The sequence below is a fragment of the Gekko japonicus genome, unplaced genomic scaffold (genome assembly GCF_001447785.1).
Source record: "Gekko japonicus isolate JY-2015 unplaced genomic scaffold, Gekko_japonicus_V1.1 scaffold2881, whole genome shotgun sequence".
Classification (NCBI taxonomy): Eukaryota; Metazoa; Chordata; class Lepidosauria; order Squamata; family Gekkonidae; genus Gekko; species Gekko japonicus.
This window is the reverse complement of record NW_015160313.1, coordinates 166,098-189,247: the sequence shown is the minus strand read 5'-3', so window position 1 is coordinate 189,247 and position 23,150 is coordinate 166,098. Positions and strand designations below refer to the sequence as shown.

Here is a 23,150-nt window from a genome sequence, read left to right as displayed (position 1 = left end):
TAGAAGAAGAAGAAGAGATTGGATTTATCCCCCACCCTTCACTACCCAAAGGAGACTCAGAGCGGCTGACAAACTCCTTTCCCTTCCCCTCCCCACAACAGACACCCTGTGAGGTAGGTGGGGCTGAGAGAGCTCTTGACAGAAACTGCTCTTTTTCAAGAACAGCTCTGACAGAACTATGGCTTGCCCAAGGTCATCCAGCCAGGTGGAGGAGTGGGGAATCAAACCTGGTTCTCCCAGATTAGAGTCCGTGCGCACTTAAACACTGCACCAAACTGGACAACCGATTAAAATTATGAATATTTGGCAGGGTTACAACTGATTGGAGGTGTCCATCCTTTGATCCTGTGCCAGTTGAAACAAACGAGGAAAGAAGCTTAGAAACGGTCCGTGCTTTCACACATACGCATTTTATGCAAATACAAAACACAGACACAAGCACACGGCATAAATAGCGGCTATGGCTTTAATCTCTCGATAGCCTGGGAACGCCATCTGTACAGAACAAGCAGGAACCCTTTTCCGCTAGGCCTTGCTAGGTTCTCTAGATGTTGTCCCTAATTTTCTCTCCCCCCCACCCCCGGCGGCATCTTGCAGAGAGTAGGGTGCTTGAGGACACGTGACGGGTTTGCGGTGACAAACGTGAGGCAAGGCCGAGGCCAGTCCACAGCGTTTTGAGGCAATTCACTGGGCAAGCGCCACACGACAGACTGGGAAATGGGCTTGCCAGGTATACCTGCAGGAAGCCCCCTCGGTAATTCAGGAAATGCTTGCAGACAATACTGAACTTTTCCAGCGCGGAATGGCTGATCAGAAATGCGCATGATTTCTGCTTAGGGTTGCCAGCTCTGGGTTGGGAAATTCCTGGGGATTTTGGGGGTGAAACCCGGGGAGGGAGGGGTGTGGGAAAGGGAGGGACCTGAGCAGGGTATAATGATACAGAGTTCACCTCCCAAACCTACAATTTTCTCCAGGGGGACTGATTTCTGTTGTCTGGAGATCACTTGTATTGTCGGGAGATATCCAGGAACCACCTGGAAGCTGGCAACCCTATTTCTGCCACTAGTTGCCGGTGGCTACATAGAAGAAGAAGAGTTGGGTTTATACCCCACCCTTCACTCGGTGTCTCAGAGCGGCTTACAATCTCCTTCCTTTCCTCTCCCCACAACAGACACCCTGTGAGGTAGGTGGGGCTGAGAGAGCTCTGAGAGAACTGCTCTTGAGAGAACAGCTCTGAGAGAGCTGTGGCTGAGCCAAGGTCAACCAGCTGGCTGCATGTGGAGGAGGAGTGCGGAATCCAAACCGGTTCTCCAGATTAGAGTCCGCTGCTCTTAACCACCGCACCAAACTGGTGTAGTTGCCTGAGGTTCAACCTAGATCAGACAGAGATCATGGATCCCTGTTGATGTTTCAGAACTGAATTATAGTCGCACATGGTCCTGATGGATATCGGGGCTCTGTCAGGACAGGAGTTTAATCTTAAACCACTGCATGGTTTAGTGAATGGAAACAGTCCTGTGGAGCTGCTATTTGCCCCATGGTGGAGAAAACGATACTATTTGGGGACTCGATAGGTGCACAGTGCGCACCCAGCATCTGGTCTGGTTTGGCCCCGACAAGAATACCAGGACATTCACATATTTTAGGCACATGCATTGGAACAGAATTTCATACATACATCTAAAAACGTAATCTGCGAAGAGGCCCTTCCTTCGCTACATTAACACGTTATTTGGTTTTGTTATCCACTTCAGCTTTGTCAATCTTCTGCCCCGTCAGGAACTGCCAGATCCCCCCTCGGTAGTTCTCATTCCCCAAGGCATAGATGAGGGCGTTCACGGCAGGTGACATCTTAGCAATGACGGCGGGAATCTATCGGGAAGCACGTGGAAGAACACAGGATTAGGATCGGCGCATGGTGGTATCTTGAGGTTACATCAACGAATCACAGGCTTGGAGCTTGTGTAGAACTTAGGAGAGCAGCTTATTTTTGTGTAGAACTTAGGAGAGCAGCCCATCAAATCTTCAGTGGCCAATCAGAAGCCCTGCTGGGCTAAAGCTCGACCAAGGCCCACCCACTTTCTATAAACACTTGGTAGGCACCAGGAAAGATGCTGGTGGGTACCATAAGGCCCTTAGGCACCACACAGGGGACCCCCCTGTTCTCGAGTTTCAAAGGTAAACACAGAGATAGCTCTCCCATTTATATTCCATCAGTCCCAATTTCTCACCCCTAAGGAATTGAGGAGCGGGAGAAAAACATGGCTGTCACACAGTGATGCTCTAGGAATTCTGATATGGTATAGACCATATTGATTAGGAGAGGCAGCCTAGACTGGCACCCAGATCATATCCTGCCTAGACTGGCACCCAGATCATATCCTCCCAACACTCTGCCCTCCCCAGGCATTTGCAGAGGCAGTTTTGGTAATCCTACAGACAGAGGTCTCAAGGAAGTTACAGTGTAAAACAGACAATTGGAAAGACAACAGGAGCATGGAGAAGAAGAGATGAATGTGAGCCAGCACAGATACATCATTGTTTTGGCCTTCGACTGCAAGACATTAGCATAGCCTGTATTTCCATTTATGTTCTTTGACTGCAATCTAGTGGTTAACTTGGGTTGGATTGTATTTAAGGCCTACATATTATTTCCTTAGATTGCATTCAGATGTCAGGATATAATACAGTCTTCTTCAGTTCCCATTTTTGTCCTGTCTAAATACTGGGATTCTAAATACTGGAATCCTGTCTAAATACTGGGACTCTAAACCATGGTTTGCATTTGCCTTGTTAAACAGGGTTTGCGTTACCTGTGGCTTGTTGCTACGTTTGAATGCTGAAATTGACACTTTTTACGTACCATTCGGATTTTGGGTGAAATGAACATCACATTCTCAACTGCGGCGTAGAAGCATAAAACCGAGTAAGGGCCCCAACAAATGACCAAAGATTTCACAGGCAAGCCAGTATTAAACTGGGAAGAAAGAACAATGAATAAGGCATTAAATTCCTTTAATTCATATTTATGAACCAAGTCAGATGTCTCAAGCAAATAAAGTTTTGTACAGTAAGGTAAAGGTAAAGGTTCCCTTGCTCGAAAGCCAGTCGAATCTGACTCTAGGGTTGCAGTGCTCATCTCCGTTTCAAAGCCGAAGAGCCAGCGCTGTCCGAAGACGTTTCCGTGGTCATGTGGCCGGCATGACTAAACACCAAGGCACACGGAATGCTGTTCCCTTCCCACCGAAGTGGTACCTGTTTATCTTCTTGCAATTTCTTGCTTTCGAACTGCTAGGTTGGCAGGAGCTGGAACTAGAGACGGGAGCTCACTCTGTCATGCAGCACCCGGGTCTCGAACTGCTGAACTACCGACCTTCCACTGCCTGCAGTTCAGCGTCTTAACCACTTGAGCCACCGCAGCTCAAGTACTAGCACATAATTTTCAGAAAGAAGCAGTTTGCTAGAAATAATTAATTGCTTCTTTAAGTTACGATAGAACTTCTACAGGAGAGCAATATTTTTTTTTAGTGTTCATTTACATTATGAATAGTCCACCTTTCTCACGAGGAGTGAAGGTGGATTACATGGAATGAGTCACTACAATCAACAGAACGGGACATTCAATAAACGATGTCGTAGGATTAGGATTCTAGAACCAACCAGAAAATCCAACAACAGCAGCAAAGCATAAGTACTGTCACAACACATCAAATGATGCAAAAATTACTTAGTAGGATCCAATTTATAGCAGGCTATACAGAATTGTGAGGACCATGGTGGCTCAGAAGTTAAGACGCTGAGGTACAGACCAGTCTGTAGTTCGGCGGTTTGAGACCCGAGTGCCGTGTGATGGAGTGAGCTCCCGTCTCTGGCCCCAGCTCCTGCCAACCTAGCAGTTTGAAAGCAAGAAACTGCAAGTAGATGAATAGGTACCCCTTCGGTGGGAAGGTAACAGCATTCCGTGCACCTCGCTGTTTAGTCATGCCAGCCACATGACCACGGAAACGTCTTCGGACAGCGCTGGCTCTTTGGCTTGGAAACAGAGATGAGCACCGCCCCCTAGGGTCAGATTCGACTAGCTCTTGAGCAAGGGAAACCTTTACCTTTATACACAGTTGTATAGACCATAGTCCCTAACAATCTATCCAAACAACCGTGAATCATTTTGTGCCGTGGAATCCTACTTCCTTGCATCGAACAGCCCCTTTGAATAATTAGGTTTTGCACAGTTTGTGGAAAGCCAGGCGAGTGGGAGCCTCGCTGACCTCCTCAAGCAGGCAATTCCACACGGCGGGGGCCACCACAGAGAAGGCAGTATGTATGGCCAGTTGTTGAGCTTGCTCATCTGTAGGTACCTGCAGAAGGCCCTGCTTGGATGAGCGAAGCTGTCATGGCAGAGCACTGGAGGAGAGACGGTCTCGCAGATATGAAGGTCCAAGGCCATGAAGGGCTGTGTATGTAACAGCAAATACTTTAAATTGAACCCGATAACTGATGGGCAGCCAGTGAAGTGACTGCAGATTGGGAATAATACGCACTCTCCATCTAGCTCCCAGTAATAGCCGAGCTGTGCCATTCTGCACCAAGTGGAGTTTCCAGACTGATTTTGAAGGGAGACCAATATACAGTGTGTTACAGTAGTCTAGTCTTGATGTTACTGCGGCAAGGATTCAGGTGGCCTGCCATATCAGGGCTATCTTTCGAACCAGGCTGAGTTGGAAGAAAGCCTGTTGTTGTGTTTTTTTGCTGCTGCATTAATTTGCTTCTCCAGCAATAACGCTGGGTCCAGCAGTCACAAAAATGGTGGATGATGGGGTGGAACACACCTGCCTCTCTCCCTAAACTGACTTCAGTGCGTGTGCTTACAGGGAACTGGACTCCCACTTTGAGAATTTCCCACAATATATCGGTGCCTCTTTAATTACAGTGCAGCCAAGTACACCCCAGTGGAAAGCCTGATCTTGGGAGTCCCAGCGATGGGAACCTCCAAAGTGGCTTCTGGTCCAGTCTGAGTCCCTCACTGTTGACAGTCTCCTTCCTTTGGTTTTAATTCATGTTAATCTCAAACTGACTGGATAGAACTTTGATAATGGAACAAGTTAAAAACAAACGTTACTTCTGGATAGCACAATGGATAAGCTAAAGGAGATTGTTGCTTGAGTGAAGGAGAAAAATAGAGTGATTAACATGTGGAATTCACTGCTGCAGGAAGTGGTGGTGGCTACAAGCAAAGACACCTTCCAGAAGGCATTGGATAAACATATGGAGTAGAGGTCCATCAGTGGCTATTAGCTACAATGTGTAAAGGTAAAGGTTCCCTTGCTCGAAAGCCAGTCAAATCCGACTCTAGGGTTGCGGTGCTCATCTCCGTTTCAAAGCCGAAGAGCCAGTGCTGTCCAAAGACGTTTCCGTGGTCATGTGGCTGGCATGACTAAACACCAAGGCGTATGGAACGCTGTTACCTTCCCACCGAAGTGGTCCCTATTTATCTACTTGCAATTTCTTGCTTTCGAACTGCTAGGTTGGCAGGAGCTGGAACTAGAGACGGGAGCTCACTCCGTCATGCGGCACACTTGGGTCTCGAACTGCTGAACTACCGACCTTCCACAGCCTGCAGTTCAGCGTCTTAACCACTTGAGCCACCGCAGCTCCTGAACTACAATGTGTAGATGGAACATTATGTTTGGGGCACTAATGCTCTGTATTCTTGGTGCTTATGGGGGGGGTAACAGCGGGAGGTTTTCTGGACTTCTGGTCACTGGTGGACCTCCAGATGGCACCTGGGTTTTGGCCACTGTGTGACACAGAGTGTTGGATTGGATAGACCATTGATCTGATCCAGCATGGCTTCTCTTATGTTCTTAAAACAATGTCTGAATCTCTACTTAGAGACTCTGAATGAATCGCACTTGGGGGAGCTGGGTAAAAGTTTCTTACCCTGTGCTGTCCAGTTTTCTTGAACTTGTGATCTATAGATTGGTAGGCTGTTAGCATGATGAAAACCGGGATCACAAAATTGAAAAAGGCCAGAGGAATAAGGTACGTGACAAAATTTCTGAAACAAGAATGAAGAAACATCTTTTACCGATACCGAAGAAAGCTGCTTTACTTCTCCTCTTTTGGGACAAAAAGCAATATTTCAAACAACAAATACACAACTTGTTTAGAAACGAAATTATTTTTAAATTTTAATGGACAATACTTGAGTTCCTCAATGATAGAACAATGATCCAACTCAATATAAGGCCATTTCATACATTTATTTGTAGGCTGTAGTGCAGCTACCATGGAAAATATACATTTCTTTGCCAACTTTGGTTTGGCTCGCTGTAGCTCACTACAAGAAGCCATAATGCTATACAAATGCATCGGTGACAATCATCAGGTGTGCCTTACCTGTCTCCCTTGGTGTAGTCCAATGTGCAGCATGTTCTGAGGGGTTCGTAGTCATATTCGCCCCACCCCAGAAGCGGCATTGCAGACCAAAAGGCTGCAAACAGCCACAGAAAGATCGTCATGGAGATGACCGAGCTCCACTGAAGCTTACTTCCTGCAAAGAGGAGAAAAGGAGTTTCTTTCCCCCCCAATGTGGAATGGGGTTCATCCCCCTCCCGCAAATGACAAGAATATTTCAGTTCTGGTCGCAGAAGGTCTGGGATTTGTTTGATGGTTGCTTACAAGATAGAATGAGGAATTTCTGTTCAGCCACGTTGGGGGGAGGCATGAAAAACATTGCTGGAAGCAAAATAGGCAAGACACGTCTCTTGTTTTTGATGTATCTACTGGATGTTCCTTCACAATACAGGAAGGGTTTAGAATGACTCAAGCTAACTACTTAAGACAGGACAGCATCGAAAATTGTGTTTTTGATGATTCATGTCCCAGTTTCATCCATTTAAATCTAGAGATTAGTCATCCGAATGCATGACTTTTCCTAACATATCGGGAGGTATCAATATTGTAAATATCAAGAGTGATTAACACATCTCTTTGTTACTCTCTGAAGTTCCAGGTCAATACCGATAATTATGTATCAGCTTGGAATAATCGTGGTTTACAAGCTTTCTAAAGCTGCTTTGCTTCAATTAATTCATTATGGTTTCTTTTAAAAAAACCCTAAACAAACCTTGATTGCTTTCTCATCTACCCATAGGTAGCTCTATTATATTTTATTACATTACTTTTCCCCATCTTGCCTTTCCTCCTAAGCAGGGCTATTTTGGGGCAGGAACGCACAGGAACGGAGTTCCGGCTGGCTCCCGAGTTGGCCACACCCAGCAGGAACTCATTAGCATAATAGGCCACACCCAACAGCAGAAACTCATTAGGATTGGCTACATTAGGGCTGTGTGGCCTAACATGCAAAGGAGTTCCTGCTACAAAAAAAAAGCCCTGGATTTTGACAACAAACAAGGTAAACAGAATAAGAAGCAAAAGGTTACTTCTGGTAACATGGGGTGTGTGGCCTAATATGCTAATGAGTGGTGCTGTCAGGGTGTGGCCTAATATGCTAATGAGTTCCTGCTGGGCTTTGTCTACAAAAAAAGCCCTGCTCCTAAGAACTAAAGGCAGTGTACATGGTATGTATATATGTATGTGTTGTCAAGTTGCAAATGACCTACGGTTATCCGAACAAGGGGCATTCAAGGCAAGTGAGAAACAGAGGTGGTTGGCCATTGCTTTCCTCGGCAGAGTCTTCCTCGGTGGGCTCCAGTCTAAGCACTGGCCCTGCATAGATTCTGAGATCTGGTCAGCTTGGGCCATCCAGTTCAGGGCAATAAAAACCAGTATATATGAAGGTGCTATCAAGTTGCAGCCGACTTATGGTGACCCCAGCATGGGGCTTTCAAGGCAACTGAAAAGCAGTGGTGGTTGGCCACTGCTTGTCAGCTAGTTGCCATGCTTTCTTTGTTTCTCTGTTCTTTGTTTCCTCTGCAGAATCTTCCTTGGTGGTCTCCCATCCAAGTACCAATCCTGTTTAGCTTAGACTTATGGTAACCCCGGCAAGGGGCTTCCAAGGCAAGTAATTAAGCAGTGGTGGTTGGCCATTGTCTTCCTCTGCTGGGTCTTCCTTGGTGGTCTCCCATCCAAGTACCAATCCTGTTTAGCTTAGACTTATGGTGACCCCGGCAAGGGGCTTCCAAGGCAAGTAATTAAGCAGTGGTGGTTGGCCATTGTCTTCCTCTGCTTGGACTTCCTTGGTGGTTTCCCATCTAAGTACCAATCCTGTTTAGCCTAGACGTACGGTGACCCGGGCAAGGGGCTTCCAAGGCAAGCAATTAAGCAGTGGTGGTTGGCCATTGTCTTCCTCTGCTGGGCCTTCCTTGGTGGTCTCCCACCCAAGTGCTGACCCTGCTTAGATGCTGAGACCTGATGACATCAGCTTATACAATGCTGGCTTCCCTGATGGACATGGCACCCCTCCTTTTTATACTCACCACAGCCCTGTGAAATAAGGGGCACAGCTGTGGCTGGCTGACAGTTACAAGTAAGCTTTGATTCTCAGTGGGGATTCAACTCCGGGTCTCTCCACCCTGAGGTCAGTTCTCTAATCACTACAGTGTGCTGTTTTTCATGGGAGGGTTGGTTTTTCTTGAGAGGTCCCTGCATAGCTGGGGATGACACACAAATCCTCTGTATTGTGTAAGTACAACTGCACAGGTCCTGAGTTTGTATGAGATGGAGAGCCGGGGTGGTGGTTCCTGCACAAAGAACCATGCAATCATGTCCTACTCATGAGCAGTGTTCCCTCTAAGCTGAGTTAGTGTGAGCTAGCTCACAGTTTTTTAGCTTCCTGCTCACACATTTTGTCTTAGCTCAGGAAGGAGGGCTCCAGAGCAAACTAATTTATGCAGTAGCCAAATGGCTCGCTCACCACTTTAATGCCAGGAGCTTACAAAGTAGAATTTTTGCTCACAAGACTCCACAGCTTAGAGGGAGCATTGCTCATGAGGTTGAATGATTCAAATATGAACCCAGCTGCCATGTTGGCAATCATGAGAAAATATCTCCCTAGGATAACAAAGGGTCTCGTATTTGGCCTTTATTCTGTATCAAAATGAGAGGGGTAAATGGAAAACCCTTATAATGCATTGTAATGCATGGTGCTCAAGTGGTTAAGACGCTGAACTGCAGGCTGTGGAAGGTCGGTAGTTCAGCAGTTCGAGACCCGAGTTGCTGCATGACGGAGTGAGCTCCCGTCTCTAGCTCCAGCTCCTGCCAACCTAGCAGTTCGAAAGCAAGAAATTGCAAGTAGATAAATAGGTACCACTTCGGTGGGAAGGTCACAGCGTTCCGTGCACCTTGGTGTTTAGTCATGCCGGCCACATGACCACGGAAACGTCTTCGGACAGCGCTGGCTCTTCGGCTTTGAAACGGAGATGAGCACCGCAACGCTAGAGTCGGACTCGACTGGCTTTCGAGCAAGGGAACCTTTACCTTTACCTAATGCATGGTGGAGTAGAACAGTTGATACGTAACAGAGCACCTTCACAACAATGCGCTTGTCCCTTCTGTTTTCTTGCTATCCACAAGACGACATTATCTTGCGTCCAGATATTCACAATACCTCGATCCATTGCTGATCATCTTACAATCCTTTCACCCTTTCAGGATATCGGCAGTATTAGAAAAAAAAACCTGAGTGGAAGGGAGCAATTTCTTAAAATAGGATTATGGGGAATAGTGGGGGCACACCAAGATTTCGATAGAGGTTCTGCCCTCAGTCAAAATCTATTTGTGCAACTCCCATTCATTTCAATGCTGCCATTGGAAAATGTTTCCTCCGCGGGTTAGGTGACACCTGATGATCTTTGGTCATCTTTGTGTGTTTGCGAGAGGATTGCCCTTTTCTGATTCCAAGTGGACACCCTTTTACGGTATTCTTTAGATGTATGCCATCCAACTGAAGTTAATCCTTTCAAAGCCTCATGGGAATGATTTGAGCATACGGTTAGAACGGATGAAAGGAAGTCCTTCTTCACCCAAAGAGTGATGAACACTTGGAATTCACTGCCACAGGAAGTGGTGGCAGCTACAAGCATGGACGGCTTCAAGAGGGAATTAGATAGGCATATGGAGCAGAGGTCCATCAGTGGCTATTAGCCACAAGGTATAGATAGGGGCTCTGGGGCAAGGGATGCTCTGTCTTCTTGGTGCTTGGGGGGGGGTCAACAGTGGGAGGGCTTCTAATGTCCTGGCCCCACTGGTGGACCTCCTGATGGCACCTGGTATTTCTGGCCACTGTGTGACACAGAGTGTTGGACTGGATGGGCCTTTGGCCTGATCCAACATTGGCGTCTCTTATGTTCTTATGTTCATACCCTTACATTTTCCCGTTGACACCCAAAAGACTTCAGAATAGTTGCCTGGATTGTGCCTATTGTCCATGACGAACTATAAGACACAAACATCTCCCCAGATATATTATTTGCAGTATTTCCATATATCCCTCTGATCTGGCTGGCCCAGACTAGCCTAAACTTGTCCAGATCTCGGAAGCTGAGCGGGGTCAGTCCCGGTTAGCACTTGGGTGGGAGACCCCCAAAGAACACTGCTCTGCAAAGGCAGGCCATGGCAAACCACCTCTGAATATCTCTTGCCTTGAAAGCTGGCTCTGACTTGACTGTACTCTCTACCACCACCACCACCATTTCCATATAATTTTTTTTTGCGCTTGTGCACCTTTTTCATTTATGTACATCAGGGGTCATTTCCTGTGGGAGCGCACAGGAGCGGAGCTCCGGCAGTAAGTAGCCCAGGGGGCGGGCACATGCAACAAGCCCCACCCCCTGCTCCCAGCAGCTCTCAAGTCAGGCCACGAGGAGCAAGAGGCAGCCAGGTAAGTTTTAGAGCACTCCCCGGCCTGCCTTCAGGTACAAGCTCTCCTCTGTGAGGGCAGATCTGCACGTTCCCCCCCCCAAATAACTAGCAATCCAAAACAGTCCAGTGGAGCCTGAGCGGTGGGTGTTGCCTTCTGACACACTTCCGGTGATGTCAGGGGGTGTGGCATATGCAAATAAGCTATGCAAATAAGCTATGCTAATGAGCTCCTCCACCTCTTTTTCTACAAAATGACCCCTGATGTACATCAAGCCAAGCCTAATTCCTAATTAATCAAAGAACAGACCAGGCGGGAATACTTACTGGAGCAGTAATGATGATATCGGTCCCAGGCCACTGCAGCTGCAGAACTCATGCTGGTCAGTGACATTAGAAATCCGTGAAATCCATGCATCTGACAACCATCCGAGCCGTAGGGCCAATGTCTGTAAAGATGCCAATGAAAACAGTTGGGCCTCTAGAATCTAGGTGTCGAACTGATTTGTTATGAGGGCCAGATCTGACATAAATGAGCTGGGCCATGTACACAATAAAATGTAATGCCAGCAGTGTTCCCTCTAAGCTGAGTTAGTGCGAGCTAGCTCACAGTTTTTTAGCCTCCAGCTCACACATTTCTGTCTTCTGTCTTGAAGACTGGATACAAAAAGTTCTGTTCATGGCTGAAATGGATAAAATCACAAAAAAGTTGAATAACAAAGAAGACGACGTGTTTTTTGAAGAATGGAGTGACCTTAAAATATATCTGGAAAAGAACTGGGATGTGAAACAAAATTTATTATGTTTAGATCAATATTAAGTTAAATGATGTTATCTTGAGATTGTAACGATAAGAAAATGATATAATGGATGAAGTATAGCAAGGTGGAGTTGGGGGGGAAGCATTGCGGGAAGCCACAGAGGGGAAGGGAGGAAACGGGAATGGGGTAAACAATGGAAAAGTGTAAATGATTGAATGTTAAATGTCGAATTCCTATGAAAATAAAACTTTGTTTACCAAAAAAAGGAAGGATGGCTCCAGAGCAGACTAAGTTATGCAGCAGCCAAATTGCTCGCTCACAACTTTAATGCCAGCAGCTCACAAAGTTGAATTTTTGCTCACAATGCTCCACAGCTTAGGGGGAGCATTGAATGCCAGGTACCAGAGATATCAACTTTATAAAGGACAGCAGGTAGTAAGCTCCAGGTCGGCGTGTCCTCATTACAATGCCCCATGGGCTGGGGATGTGTGCGGAGGAAAACCCACATGGAGAGCTGGCAGTGTAGTGCTGGGCAGAGGCTCCCGCGGCAAACTCCTTCCCCAGCCCGCTCCTGTGGCCAATGCTGTGAGCCCAGGCCCCGGGGTAAGAACACGAAGTGGCTGGGTGTTGCGAGCTCCCCCCTGCTCCCAAGCCACCATGAAAGGGGGCCGGGAAGTCACTGACCTAACCCCACCTGCAGAAACGGGGAGGCAGTGGCGCAGATCCAAGGCCACAGGCACAGTGGAACCCAGGCCAAGCAAAGCCTGATAAGCTGGAAATGCTCACGTGGCAGGGGCCGCCTTCAGCCAAGGCGGCCAGGGGATCCGTTGTGGGGCAATGCTGTGGGTCGAAGCCAGGGATTATCAGCAAGCCACGCCACCCCATGCGGCAGCAACTGCCCCAGGCCGAAGGCTGCCAGATCGTCTGAGGGGGAAGCCACCACCCACACAAGGTTGCATGTGTGCCAGAGGCCCCAGGGGGGTACAGATGATCCTCTGCTGCGGCCTCTGTACCCCCCAAGTGCAAGTGCAAATCCCCACGACCCTCCAGGACAGCATCCCCAGAGCTGCAGGCTGAACAGAGAGGTGTGGAACCTCGCCTCTGAACCCTGAGCCAGCATGAATGCGGCTACAGTAGCTCCCCTCTTACTAGCGAGCGTACCACTGAAGCAAACAGGTTCTGCTTGACTACTGCAGACCAGGGAGTTCCACCATGCTGACGTCACAATTGGAGTGGCTCCGCCCACTCCCTCTGAGCAGCCTCCAGTTGCTCACCAGTTGCTCACGGGCTGGATAAGAGCCCTGGATGGGCTGGTCCTGGCCCCCAGGGCTTATGTTTGACGCCCTTGCTCTAGATGTTCAGGCAATAAGGGAACAACCTTGACAACACATGAACACACATGAAGGGGCCTTCTACTGAATCAGACCCTCAGTCCATCAAGGTCAGTATTGTCTACTCAGACTGGCAGCAGCTCTCCAGGGTCTCAGGCAGAAGTCTTTCACATCACCCTACTGCCTGGTCCTTTCTAACTGGAGATGCCAGGGATTGAACCTGGGACCTTCTGCATGCCAAGCAGAGGCTCTTCCACTGAGCCAGAGTCCCAGATCAAGGTCTTTCACATCACCCTACTGCCTGGTCCTTTCTAACTGGAGATGCCAGGGATTGAACCTGGGACCTTCTGCATGCCAAGCAGAGGCTCATCCACTGAGCCAGAGTCCCAGATCAAGGTCTTTCACATCACCTTGCAGCATATCGACAGCTCTTTGAACGATGAAGCATTTTCTTTTCAGTCTGGAAAGATGTGATGTGTTCCATGCGGGAGAAAGAGAGAAAAAAAGTCCCCATATTGGTTCAAAGTAGGATTAGTTGTTGCAAAGAAAATGATGGTTGCAGAGCGTGCATGACATTTAATTCTACAGGGAATTCTGCCTTAAAAGTGTGGGGAGGAGGAGGAGGAGGGGCCTTGGCAAGGGGGAATCAGCAAGTGGGATTCTCCCTGCAAATGCCTCCCACAGCTTTCTGACTCTCCTTCAGCTAGGGGGTAAGTGGCCAGTGTGTGGGGGATATGTCAGGAAGAATTAGTGGATGAATAAAGAGTTAAATGGGGCCGCGGTGGCTCAGAGGTTAAGACGCTGAGCTGCAGACCGGAAGGTCTGTAGTCCAGCCGTTTGAGACCCGAGTGTGCCGCATGACGGAGTGAGCTCCCATCTCTGGCCCCAGCTCCTGCAACCTAGCAGTTTGAAAGCAAGAAATTGCAAGTAGATAAAGAGGTACCGCTTCAGTGGGAAGGTAACAGTGTTCTATGTGCCTTGGTGTTTAGTCAAGCTGGCCACATGACTACGGAAACATCTTTGGACAGCGCTGGATCTTCGGCTTGGAAACGGAGATGAGCCCTAGAGTTGGATTCGACTGGCTTTCGAGCAAGGGAAGCCTTTACCTTTAAAGAGTTAAGCATTCATTCCTCCCCTACAGTTCTTCCCTGCAAATGCCCTCCCCTTGAATTATCTCAGCAGACAGGGGTTTGGGAAGGAGTGGTTGGGAAGGAGTCTGGAAGTCTGCTGGGGAGGGGCTGAATGTTCCCTCCAAGTTGTGGAGTCATGTGAGCAGAAATCCTACTTTGTGAGCTGCTGGCATTAAAGTGGTGAGCGGGCGATTTGGCTGCTGCGTAAGTCCATTTGCTCTGGAGCCATCCCTTCCTGAGCTGAAATAAAAATGTGTGAGCCGGAGGCTAAAAAAACCTTGTGAGCTAGCTCACACTCACGCAGCTTAGCAGGAACACCGGTTGTTGTGACTCAGTTTTACAGCATCAGCTTTTTGGTGCAGAAGGTCCCAGATTCAATCCCAGGCGTCACTTTCTAAAAGGATCAGGTAGTAGGGGATGGGGAAGACCTCCACCTGGGACAAGGTTGCCAACTTTGGGTTGGGAAATTCCTGGGCATTCGGGGGGTGGAGTCTAGAGAGGGCAGAGTTTGGGGAGGGGAGGGAATCTCATGCCATAGAGCGGGGGTGTCAAACATTAGGCCCGGGGGCCGGAACCACAAGCTACTAGTGCAAGGGAAGGAACAGGAGTTTGCTCAGGGGGAGTGGGCGGAGCCACTCTGAATGTGGTTTCAACATGGCGGAACAACCTCATCTGCAGCAGTCAAGCAGCGTGGGAGCGTCTGCCCAGTGATGCTCCACTAGCTCTCCAGTCTGCCCATGTGGGTTTTCCTTTGCACCCCCCTCCCAGTCCATGGGGCCTTGCAGTGAAGATATACCAACTCGGAGCTTACCAGCTGCTGTCCTTTATGCAGTTTATATCTCCGGTACTTAGCATGATGTTTTACGGCACACGTGGTGTTATGTACGCGGAGTGCCACCAGGGGTGTGCGGCTAACGCAAGAGCTTGGTCCCAAACACAAAGGGGACCTAGGATCCTAGTCCACCGGGAGTCCACCAGTAGAACCCTTGGCGGGAAATTCAAACCCTCCAATGGCGACAGAGGTGTGCCGGGGGGGAGTGTATATCGTTGGCCTTGCAGAGCCGTTTTGTGTGTCTTGTTGTGAAGGACAATAAACGCGTCTGAGCGCATGTCGTGGTCTGAGTCCTCCATGCTTCGGACCCAGTACTTCTTGGGCCAACAAAGGAATCCTGTGCTCCAACCAGAAGGGCTTCCTTACTGGGGTAAACGTGTTTGCAGAATCGAAAGGTCTCTCCAGAAGGGGCACCTGTGGGCTGCCTCAGCGGTTGCCCCTCCCATATTGGGCTCAGCTGGTAGAGACGAAGTACTTTCCGCTGTCACTCCCTGCCGCCACCACCGGGGCCCTCGCCAGTCCTTCCAGTTGGACTGCCCCTCTCGAATGGAAAATCTCTCCTAGAGTGCGAAGTCTTGAGTGACCTTCTGGTCATTTTGTGGTTGGCGGAGGGACCCCAGCCCGTTCCCCAAACAAACTCTCTGGTCTCTGTTCATGTGGCTGCGTGTGTGTCTGTCTGCTAAGGAACATGGGAAACTGTGGGAGCAAACCAAAGTCAAAAAGACCTTTGGACTGCATGGTCCGGAACTGGTCAAAGATTGTGGGGTTTACTGAAGGGAAAGGGGGTGATATCCAATATCCTGTGGAACAACTGGTTAAATACTGTATGGGGGAATGGGCAGGATATCTTCAGCTGGATGGTGGCGGGCATGAGCTTGTGAAAGCAGGGGCTCCCCCCTCCCACTGAAGGGCTGGCAACCCTACTGATTTCCAGACTGTGTAGTGTGTATGATAGGATTCCCAGGTCCCTCCTGGCAACTAGCAGGGGGAGATACCAGGAGAAAAAGAAAGGCCCAGGCCACATCACTGGCCTCACGCAGGAAGTGACATCATCGTGCCAGTGACTCCCAGACAACACTTTGGTATTTTGCCCAGATACCAGAGCATCACCTGGAAGTCGCAGCCATGACAACATCACTTCCTGTGTGATGCCAGCAACATGTCTTAGGCCTTCCTGTTTCTACTAGTAAGTGCCCCTGCCAGCCAGCTGATCGGTGGCTGGGGGGCAGGGCATGGCGGCTGGGGACTAGGGTTGCCAGCCCCCAAGCAGGAGCAGGGGATCCTTCGATTTCACAGGCTCCAGTCCGCCTCCAGCGGTAACTGTACAGTTTTGCCCCAAACACCAGACCTGGCATGATGATGTCCAGGGCTCTTTTAGCAGGAACTACTTTGCATATTAGGCCACCCCCCCTAATATAGCCAATCCTCCAAGAGCTTACAGAGCTCTTCTTACAGGAGCTACTGTAAGCTCTTGGAGGATTGGCTATATTAGGGGTGTGTCACTTAATATGCAAATGAGTACCTGCTACAAAAAAAGCCCTGAGATGTCACCTCCACATGATGTCATCACACCAGAAACATCGTGCACAGCAATGTCACCCCATCCCCCATTCCTGGGAAGCTCCCTCCCACTCTCCACCGGCAGAAGAAAAGGACTCATGACCATATGTAGAGCATGGTTCTCCATCAGAATCACACACATTTATATATGTATGGTTAAAACAGAAGTCCGATCTACCTCAGAAAACTGGAGAAAGCAGCAATGAACGCGTTGATGCAGATCCCACAGTCAGATAATGCAAGATTGAAAACCAGGAAGTTCCCAGGAGTCCGAAGTTCTTTGATTTTGTAGAAAGAGACGATTGTCAAGCCGTTCAGACAGAACCCAAGTAGTGCTGCAAAAAAACAACAAAACAAAACAGGCACATTCATTGACTTGTTTCAAGTCTTAACATTGGCCGCCAGTTTGTTTCCAGAACCAATTCAAGGTGCTGACCCATAAAGCCCTATATGGTTTGGGTCCAGTATATCTTAAGGACCCCCTGCTGCTGTATGACCCTGCCTGACCACAACAATAATCTTTTGAGGCCCTTTTCACCTGGCCTTCCTTCAATAACCTCTGCTCCCTGCCCCATGTTCTAATTGCTTGTCACCTGTGTTTCTATATGCGGACTCAATGAGTATGAATGAACCAAAGGGATATATGCATAATTTTTCTCTGTTCATTGTCTCACATCTGATATGATTAAGATTGCCAGCTCTGGGTTGGGAAATACCTGGAGATTTTGGGGTAGAGCCTGGGGAGGGACCTCAACTGCATATAATGTCATAGAATCTGCCCTTCAAAGCAGCCATTTTCTCCAGGGGAACTGATCTTTTTCATCTGGAGATCAACCATAGTACTGGGAGATCTCCAGGTTGGCATCCCTAGCATATGATAAAGATCAGTGGTCAATCTGTCCAGACCTGGGACCCGCCTTTAAACCACAGGCAATGTGAGCTGCAAGCATACGCTCTGGCATGACTATACACCAAGGCGCGCAGAACACTGTTACCTTCCCACCGAAGCGGTATCTATTTATCTACTTGCAATTTCTTGCTTTTGAACTGCTAAGTTGGCAGGAGCTGGGACCAGAGATGGGAGCTCACTCCGTCTTGCAGCACTTGGGTCTCGAACCGCTGAACTACCGATCTTCCAGTCTGCAGTTCAGCATCTTAACCACTGAGCCACCGCAGCCCTTTAAAAGCACATACCCTACCAAAATTTTGTAAGTCTTTAAAGGTGCTACTGGATCCTTACTCTTTCTACGACTATTAGAAACCACAGAATTCAAAAACCATTCGGGGAACATTTTTAACCTTCCAGGACATTCAGTTGCTGACCTAAGGCCCCGGTCACATGGACCGGATATCGCGAGGGGGAGAGGCATGGCTAATTGCCCCGGAGGAAACTAAGTCGCGGCCGCCCGAGCACATGTCCCGGTCGAGGTCCTTTGGTTAGGGGGGGAGATGCCGACCAGACGGGTATCCTGCAGTGCGGCACAGAAGCCGCGCCGCGCGTTCGCACTAGCAATCGCTCTTTGTGCGCATGCGCTGTTGGGCGCTGTTGCGCAACCTGCGGAGATTTGGGAGACAAAAAACCCCTTGTGTGCAACGAACAGCGGCAGGTGCCAGATGCCACGTAAGCCCACCGAAAACGTGATCAGACACCCGCTCTTGGCCCGCGGTTTCCGGAAACCAGTACCTTGTAAGTACTAGTTCGCCACGGGAACACTGCACTTCCCAGATGTTGGGGTGTGATCGTGCCCGGAAAATCCGTGGGACTCCCGTGCCTCTCCCACTGCAACTTTGCTTTGTGACCAGGGCCTAAGAGTAGCAGTTCTCTTACAAAGGAATTTCAAAGGGAGATTAGAAAGAGAGACTGCTGAGTTGCAACTGATCATGAAGCTCAAGACAATGCAAACTCCTGGACCTAGGTTTCTTCTCTTATTACCAATGCCTGCTATTGTCTTTTGGTGTCTGAAATCACTTCACTCTCCAAGATGGACTCCCATTCTAGCTGTACCTGAAGAAGTGAGCGGTGACTCCTGAAAGCTCCAGCCCTGCCACAAATTTTGTTAGTCATTAAGGTGCTGCTGTATTCTTGCTCCCTTTCTTCCCTCCCCCTCCTTCCCTCTCTTTCTCTCTGAAGAAGTGTGCTTGGCCACAAAAGCTTATACGTGGAATAAAACGTGGAATACGTGGAATAAAACGTGGAATACGTGGAATAAAACGTGGAATACGTGGAATAAAACGTGGAATACGTGGAATAAAACGTGGAATACGTGGAATAAAACGTGGAATACGTGGAATAAAACAGGATGAGTCCGCCAGAAGGAGTCGCTGACTTAAGACCCGTCCCAAGGCGCCAGAAGATGGAACGCCGAGAAAGAATAACACCCGAAGCCCGCCTGGAAAGAGCCGTATAACAGCAGAACTCTGCTGCCTGGGTGCCGGTAGGCAGTTACTCCCCTACTTAATGTGGCCCTAGATAGGTAACTAAAATTGTCTGTAAACCGCTCTATATAAACTGTAAATTAAATTAAAATTAAATTAAAAATTAAACACAGGACTCTCTCTCTCTCTCATATCTGGAATAAAATGTTTTTGGTCTTAAACACAAGACCCTCTCTCTGTTTCTCTCTCTCATACCTGAAATAATTTTTTTTTTGGTCTTAAACACAGGACTCTCTCTCTCTCTCATATCTGGAATAAAATGTTTTTGGTCTTAAACACAAGACCCTCTCTCTGTTTCTCTCTCTCATACCTGAAATAATTTTTTTTTTGGTCTTAAACACAGGACTCTCTCTCTCTCTCTCTGGCATGCTCCCTCTGTCTGTCTGGATCCCTCCCTCTCTCTGAAGAAAAAGTGTGGTTATACCTAGAATAAAATGTTGCTGGTCTTCTTAAAAGTCCAACAAGATGCCATTCCCCCCCATCTCTCTGACTATTCTCCTCCCCCCTCCCTGGATGAGGATGGGGGAGGAGCCCTCAGACAATCGAGGGAAGGTTTTCTTTCTCTCCTCTGAAGCAGGAAATAGAAGAGACTGGGGAAAAGGAGCTGCGATGTTAGAAACAGGAAGCAGGAAGCAGCACACAGCCAGTTGCTCCCAGTCTAGATTAGGGCCTTGCAGGAGCCAGATTTGGCCCATGGGCCATATGTTTGACACCCTTGATCTAAGCAGTGCTGATGCCCCCATGGATTTCAGTGGGACATTGAAGCACGTGTGAATGGAAACTGGTGGGAACTTAATAGTGCTTAGGCTGTGCGACAGGACTCCAGTGATGGGCCTTGGTCATATGTCTCTTCCTGTATGTGCCACCAGAACAGTACCACCTGGTAATCCCCGGGCAGAAGGACATATGCCTTGCCTTGACCAGGGCCCTGCCCAGTGAGACATGCTTCTGGTTGAGATCAGGCCCTGCGGGATTTTATCTACTTCTGCAGGGCCTGCAAAATGCAACTGTTCTTCCAGGTTTTTGGCTGAGGCAGTGGGTGTCCACAGATCATCGGCCTTCCATGCTTAATCTGCTCAATTTGTTCAAATTGTGCAATCTGTCTCAGTTGCCTTAGGGCACTGCCGACACCCGCTTGATGCCAGTATCAGCTGATTTGGGTTAGGCTGAGAGAAATAGCCCCCCCCTGACATTGTTGCAGCATGCACCGTAGCTAGGAACCGTTAAGCTGCCATCAGGTATTAATTTAAGTATCTAAGTATTTATTTGGACAAAATGGTTTGATGTTTTTATGAATTACTATTTACTCTTTTATCATGTGTTGTGAGCCACCCTGAGCCTGCCTGTAGGATAGGGTGGGGATACAAACTGAATGAAATAAATAAATAAAATGTCACTCATTTCCCCTACAAAACAATAGTCCCATACTAACAATGCTGAAAGGCAGCCATTGTCTCTCATTCCTTATTTTACCCTAAATTCATCTTTTTTTTCCTCCTGACCGAATGATGAAAAACCTCTCCTTGTATTCTAAAATGAGACCAAATAATGTAGTAAATTTAAAAAAAAAATCAAAGCATGCCTCAGGACAAATAACTATGGAATTTTAATTTGTGTAAAAAATAGGGCACAATATTTTGGGTACTGTCTAGCCCAAACTAAGGACTGTAAAATTCTATTGATTTCTGTAATGTATTCAGAAGCTGCCATGAATACGTTAAGATGTAATGTGAAACATCTCATAAGGAAGCAATGTTAAGCTTCGTCTTGAACAGGGATTGAAGTCCAAGACTAATGCGACCAATCAGGTTCAAATGTATATATGCGGGAAAGATTCTGATTGGTCCTTATTCGCTCAACCTGATAGGTTGATAACTGTATAGTAGGCGTGGCTACATTAGCCCGGAATGTTTAAATACCGAGCAGTTGCAATGGAAAAGCTGTTTGGGCTATCAGAGGTTGTACCGTGTTAGAGAAGTGATCGTCGAGCTGAAATAAACCTGAGTTTTGCTGAAATCACTCTCTGGCTATTTTGTTAAGCATCGGACTTCACAATTTCAGTTAGAGAGCTTTAAGATTTTAGCTGTCTTGCTAATATCAATGGGGTCTCAAAATGTTTAACATGGGCAGGGTTGTAGTATTTGTTTTCAGTTTCAATCAGAATTGTAATTAAAACAATATCTGTGCTTTTTATGAAGGGCATCAACAGCTTTTCTGTTTGAATGTAAGTTAGTATGATGGCCAAAAAATGTCCCCCCCTTGCTTCTTTCATCTTCCCTTCTGCAATTGGCTGATCTAGCCATGTTCATCTATGCTATGATAACCTGTAGGCTGGACTACTGTAATGCACTCAACATGGAGCTGCCCTTGAATGTGGCAACCTGAATATTGGTCGAAGTTAGTCATTTCCTTCATATTATTCTGATTTTGAGATCTTTGCACTGCCGGCCCAGTTGTTTCAAGGTTCAGTGCTATTACATACCTTTAAAACCCTTCACAACCTGGGACTCACATGGTTGAAGGACCACCTCTCCTTCTATGAACTTGTATACGAGGTTTGGTCTTCCCTTTCCATTCCTCCATATAAGCATTTCCTTTTCATTCCTTCATCTCAGAAAAGTAGAGCAGCCATGACTCTTGAGACTCTTCTGTAGCAGTCCCTACCTATGGAGCTTTTCTGGGGGGGGGGGCTTAAATTTAAAAATCTTCTACTGTGGCTTTCAGTGGAGTTGTGTAAAAGGGCAAATGGGCTTAGCTGGATATGACACAAGCTTTCCATTACTTCTGGCTTTTGCACTTATAAATGCATTTGTTTTAAACTTTGTTGTAACCCACATTGGGTCCCTATTGAAGGAGAAAGTGAGGGTTCCAGATGTTTTAAATAAATAACTTGGTAAAAAAGATGGGAGCTGCGGTGGCTCAAGTGGTTAAGACGCTGAACTGCAGTCTGTGGAAGGTCGGTAGTTCAGCAGTTCGAGACCCGGGTGCCGCATGATGGAGTGAGCTCCCGTCTCTAGTTCCAGCTCCTGCCAACCTAGCAGTTTGAAAGCAAGACATTGCAAGTAGATAAATAGGTACCACTTCGGTGGGAAGGTAACAGCGTTCCGTGCGCCTTGGTGTTTAGTCCTGCCGGCCACATGACCACGGAAACGTCTTCGGACAGCGCTGGCTCTTCGGCTTTGAAACCCTAGAGTCGGATTCGACTGGCTTTCGAGCAAGGGAACCTTTACCTTTAAAAAAAGATGAAGACTGGTTCAGAACTCGAGAGAGGAACACAGCAGAAGGAGATGAACACATGAAGCTGCCTTATACCGACTCAGACCATTGGTATTCCGAGGTCAGTGTTGTCTGCCCATACTGGCAACAGCTCTCCAAGGTGGTCCGTGATTGGCTGCTCCCACTATTTGAGTACCCAGAGAGCTCATGAACACATGAAGCTGCCTTAAATTGAACCAGACCCTTGGTCCATCAAGGTCAGTAATGCCTACAACAGACTGTGGCAACAGCTCTCCAGGGTCTCAGGCCGAGGCCTTTCACTCACTTAGTATCTGATCTTTTTAACTGGAGATGTCGTGGACTGAACCTGGGATCTTCTGCATGCAAAGCAGATGCTCTTCCCCTGAGCTGTGGCCCCTTTTCTAACCCTACCGGCTAGAGGATAAAAGAAACTAGTACAGAAAATAAATGAGACTACTAAGCTAGAATGATGGTGGGTAATGCATGACTATAAAACTGGGAAATCTGCCTGTTTTATTAGCAATAAAAATAGGCTTGCAAAACAGATTGGACTTTCTCATATAATCAATCCTCCGTGAACAGGTGAAGGTTTGCATTAGGTGAAAAAAAGCAGTGAAAATGTAAGAGAGGGAAAAAAGCGCTTAGCAATGTTCCCTCTAAGCTGTGGAGTCTTGTGAGCAAAAATTCCACTCTGTGAGCTACTGGCATTAAAGTTGTGAGCGAGCGATTTGGCTGCTGCATAAATTAGTTTGCTCTGGAGCCATCCTTCCTGAGCGAAGACAAAAATGTGTGAGCTGGAGGCTAAAAAACTGTGAGCTAGCTCACACTAACTCAGCTTAGAGGGAACACTGCTTATAGGGAAATTTTCTGGATCCATTTTGAACACACATGAGCATGCACATGAATCTGCCTTGTACTGAATCGGACCCCTGGTTCCTCAAAGTCAGTACTATCTACTCAGACTGGCAGCACCTCTCCAGTGTCTCAGACAGAGGTCTTTTACATCTCCTATTACCTGGTCTTTTTAACTGGAGATGCCGGGGGG

The 23,150-nt window shown here is 47.7% G+C and overlaps 1 protein-coding gene across 1 annotated transcript in view; it reads right to left on the bottom strand.

Moving 5' to 3' along the window:
* Window positions 1-1,728: 1,728 nt before the first annotated feature.
* Window positions 1,729-23,150, bottom strand: part of RGR (retinal G protein coupled receptor) — a 22,782-nt gene continuing 1,360 nt past the window's right edge. Inside the window, exons 2-7 of the mRNA XM_015416766.1 lie at window positions 16,611-16,767; window positions 11,146-11,267; window positions 6,397-6,550; window positions 5,938-6,055; window positions 2,864-2,977; window positions 1,729-1,872 (exon numbers count right to left, since the gene is read on the bottom strand). Of these exons, the coding sequence (XP_015272252.1) occupies window positions 1,729-1,872; window positions 2,864-2,977; window positions 5,938-6,055; window positions 6,397-6,550; window positions 11,146-11,267; window positions 16,611-16,767 (809 nt within the window). The remainder of the gene's footprint in view (window positions 1,873-2,863; window positions 2,978-5,937; window positions 6,056-6,396; window positions 6,551-11,145; window positions 11,268-16,610; window positions 16,768-23,150) is intronic.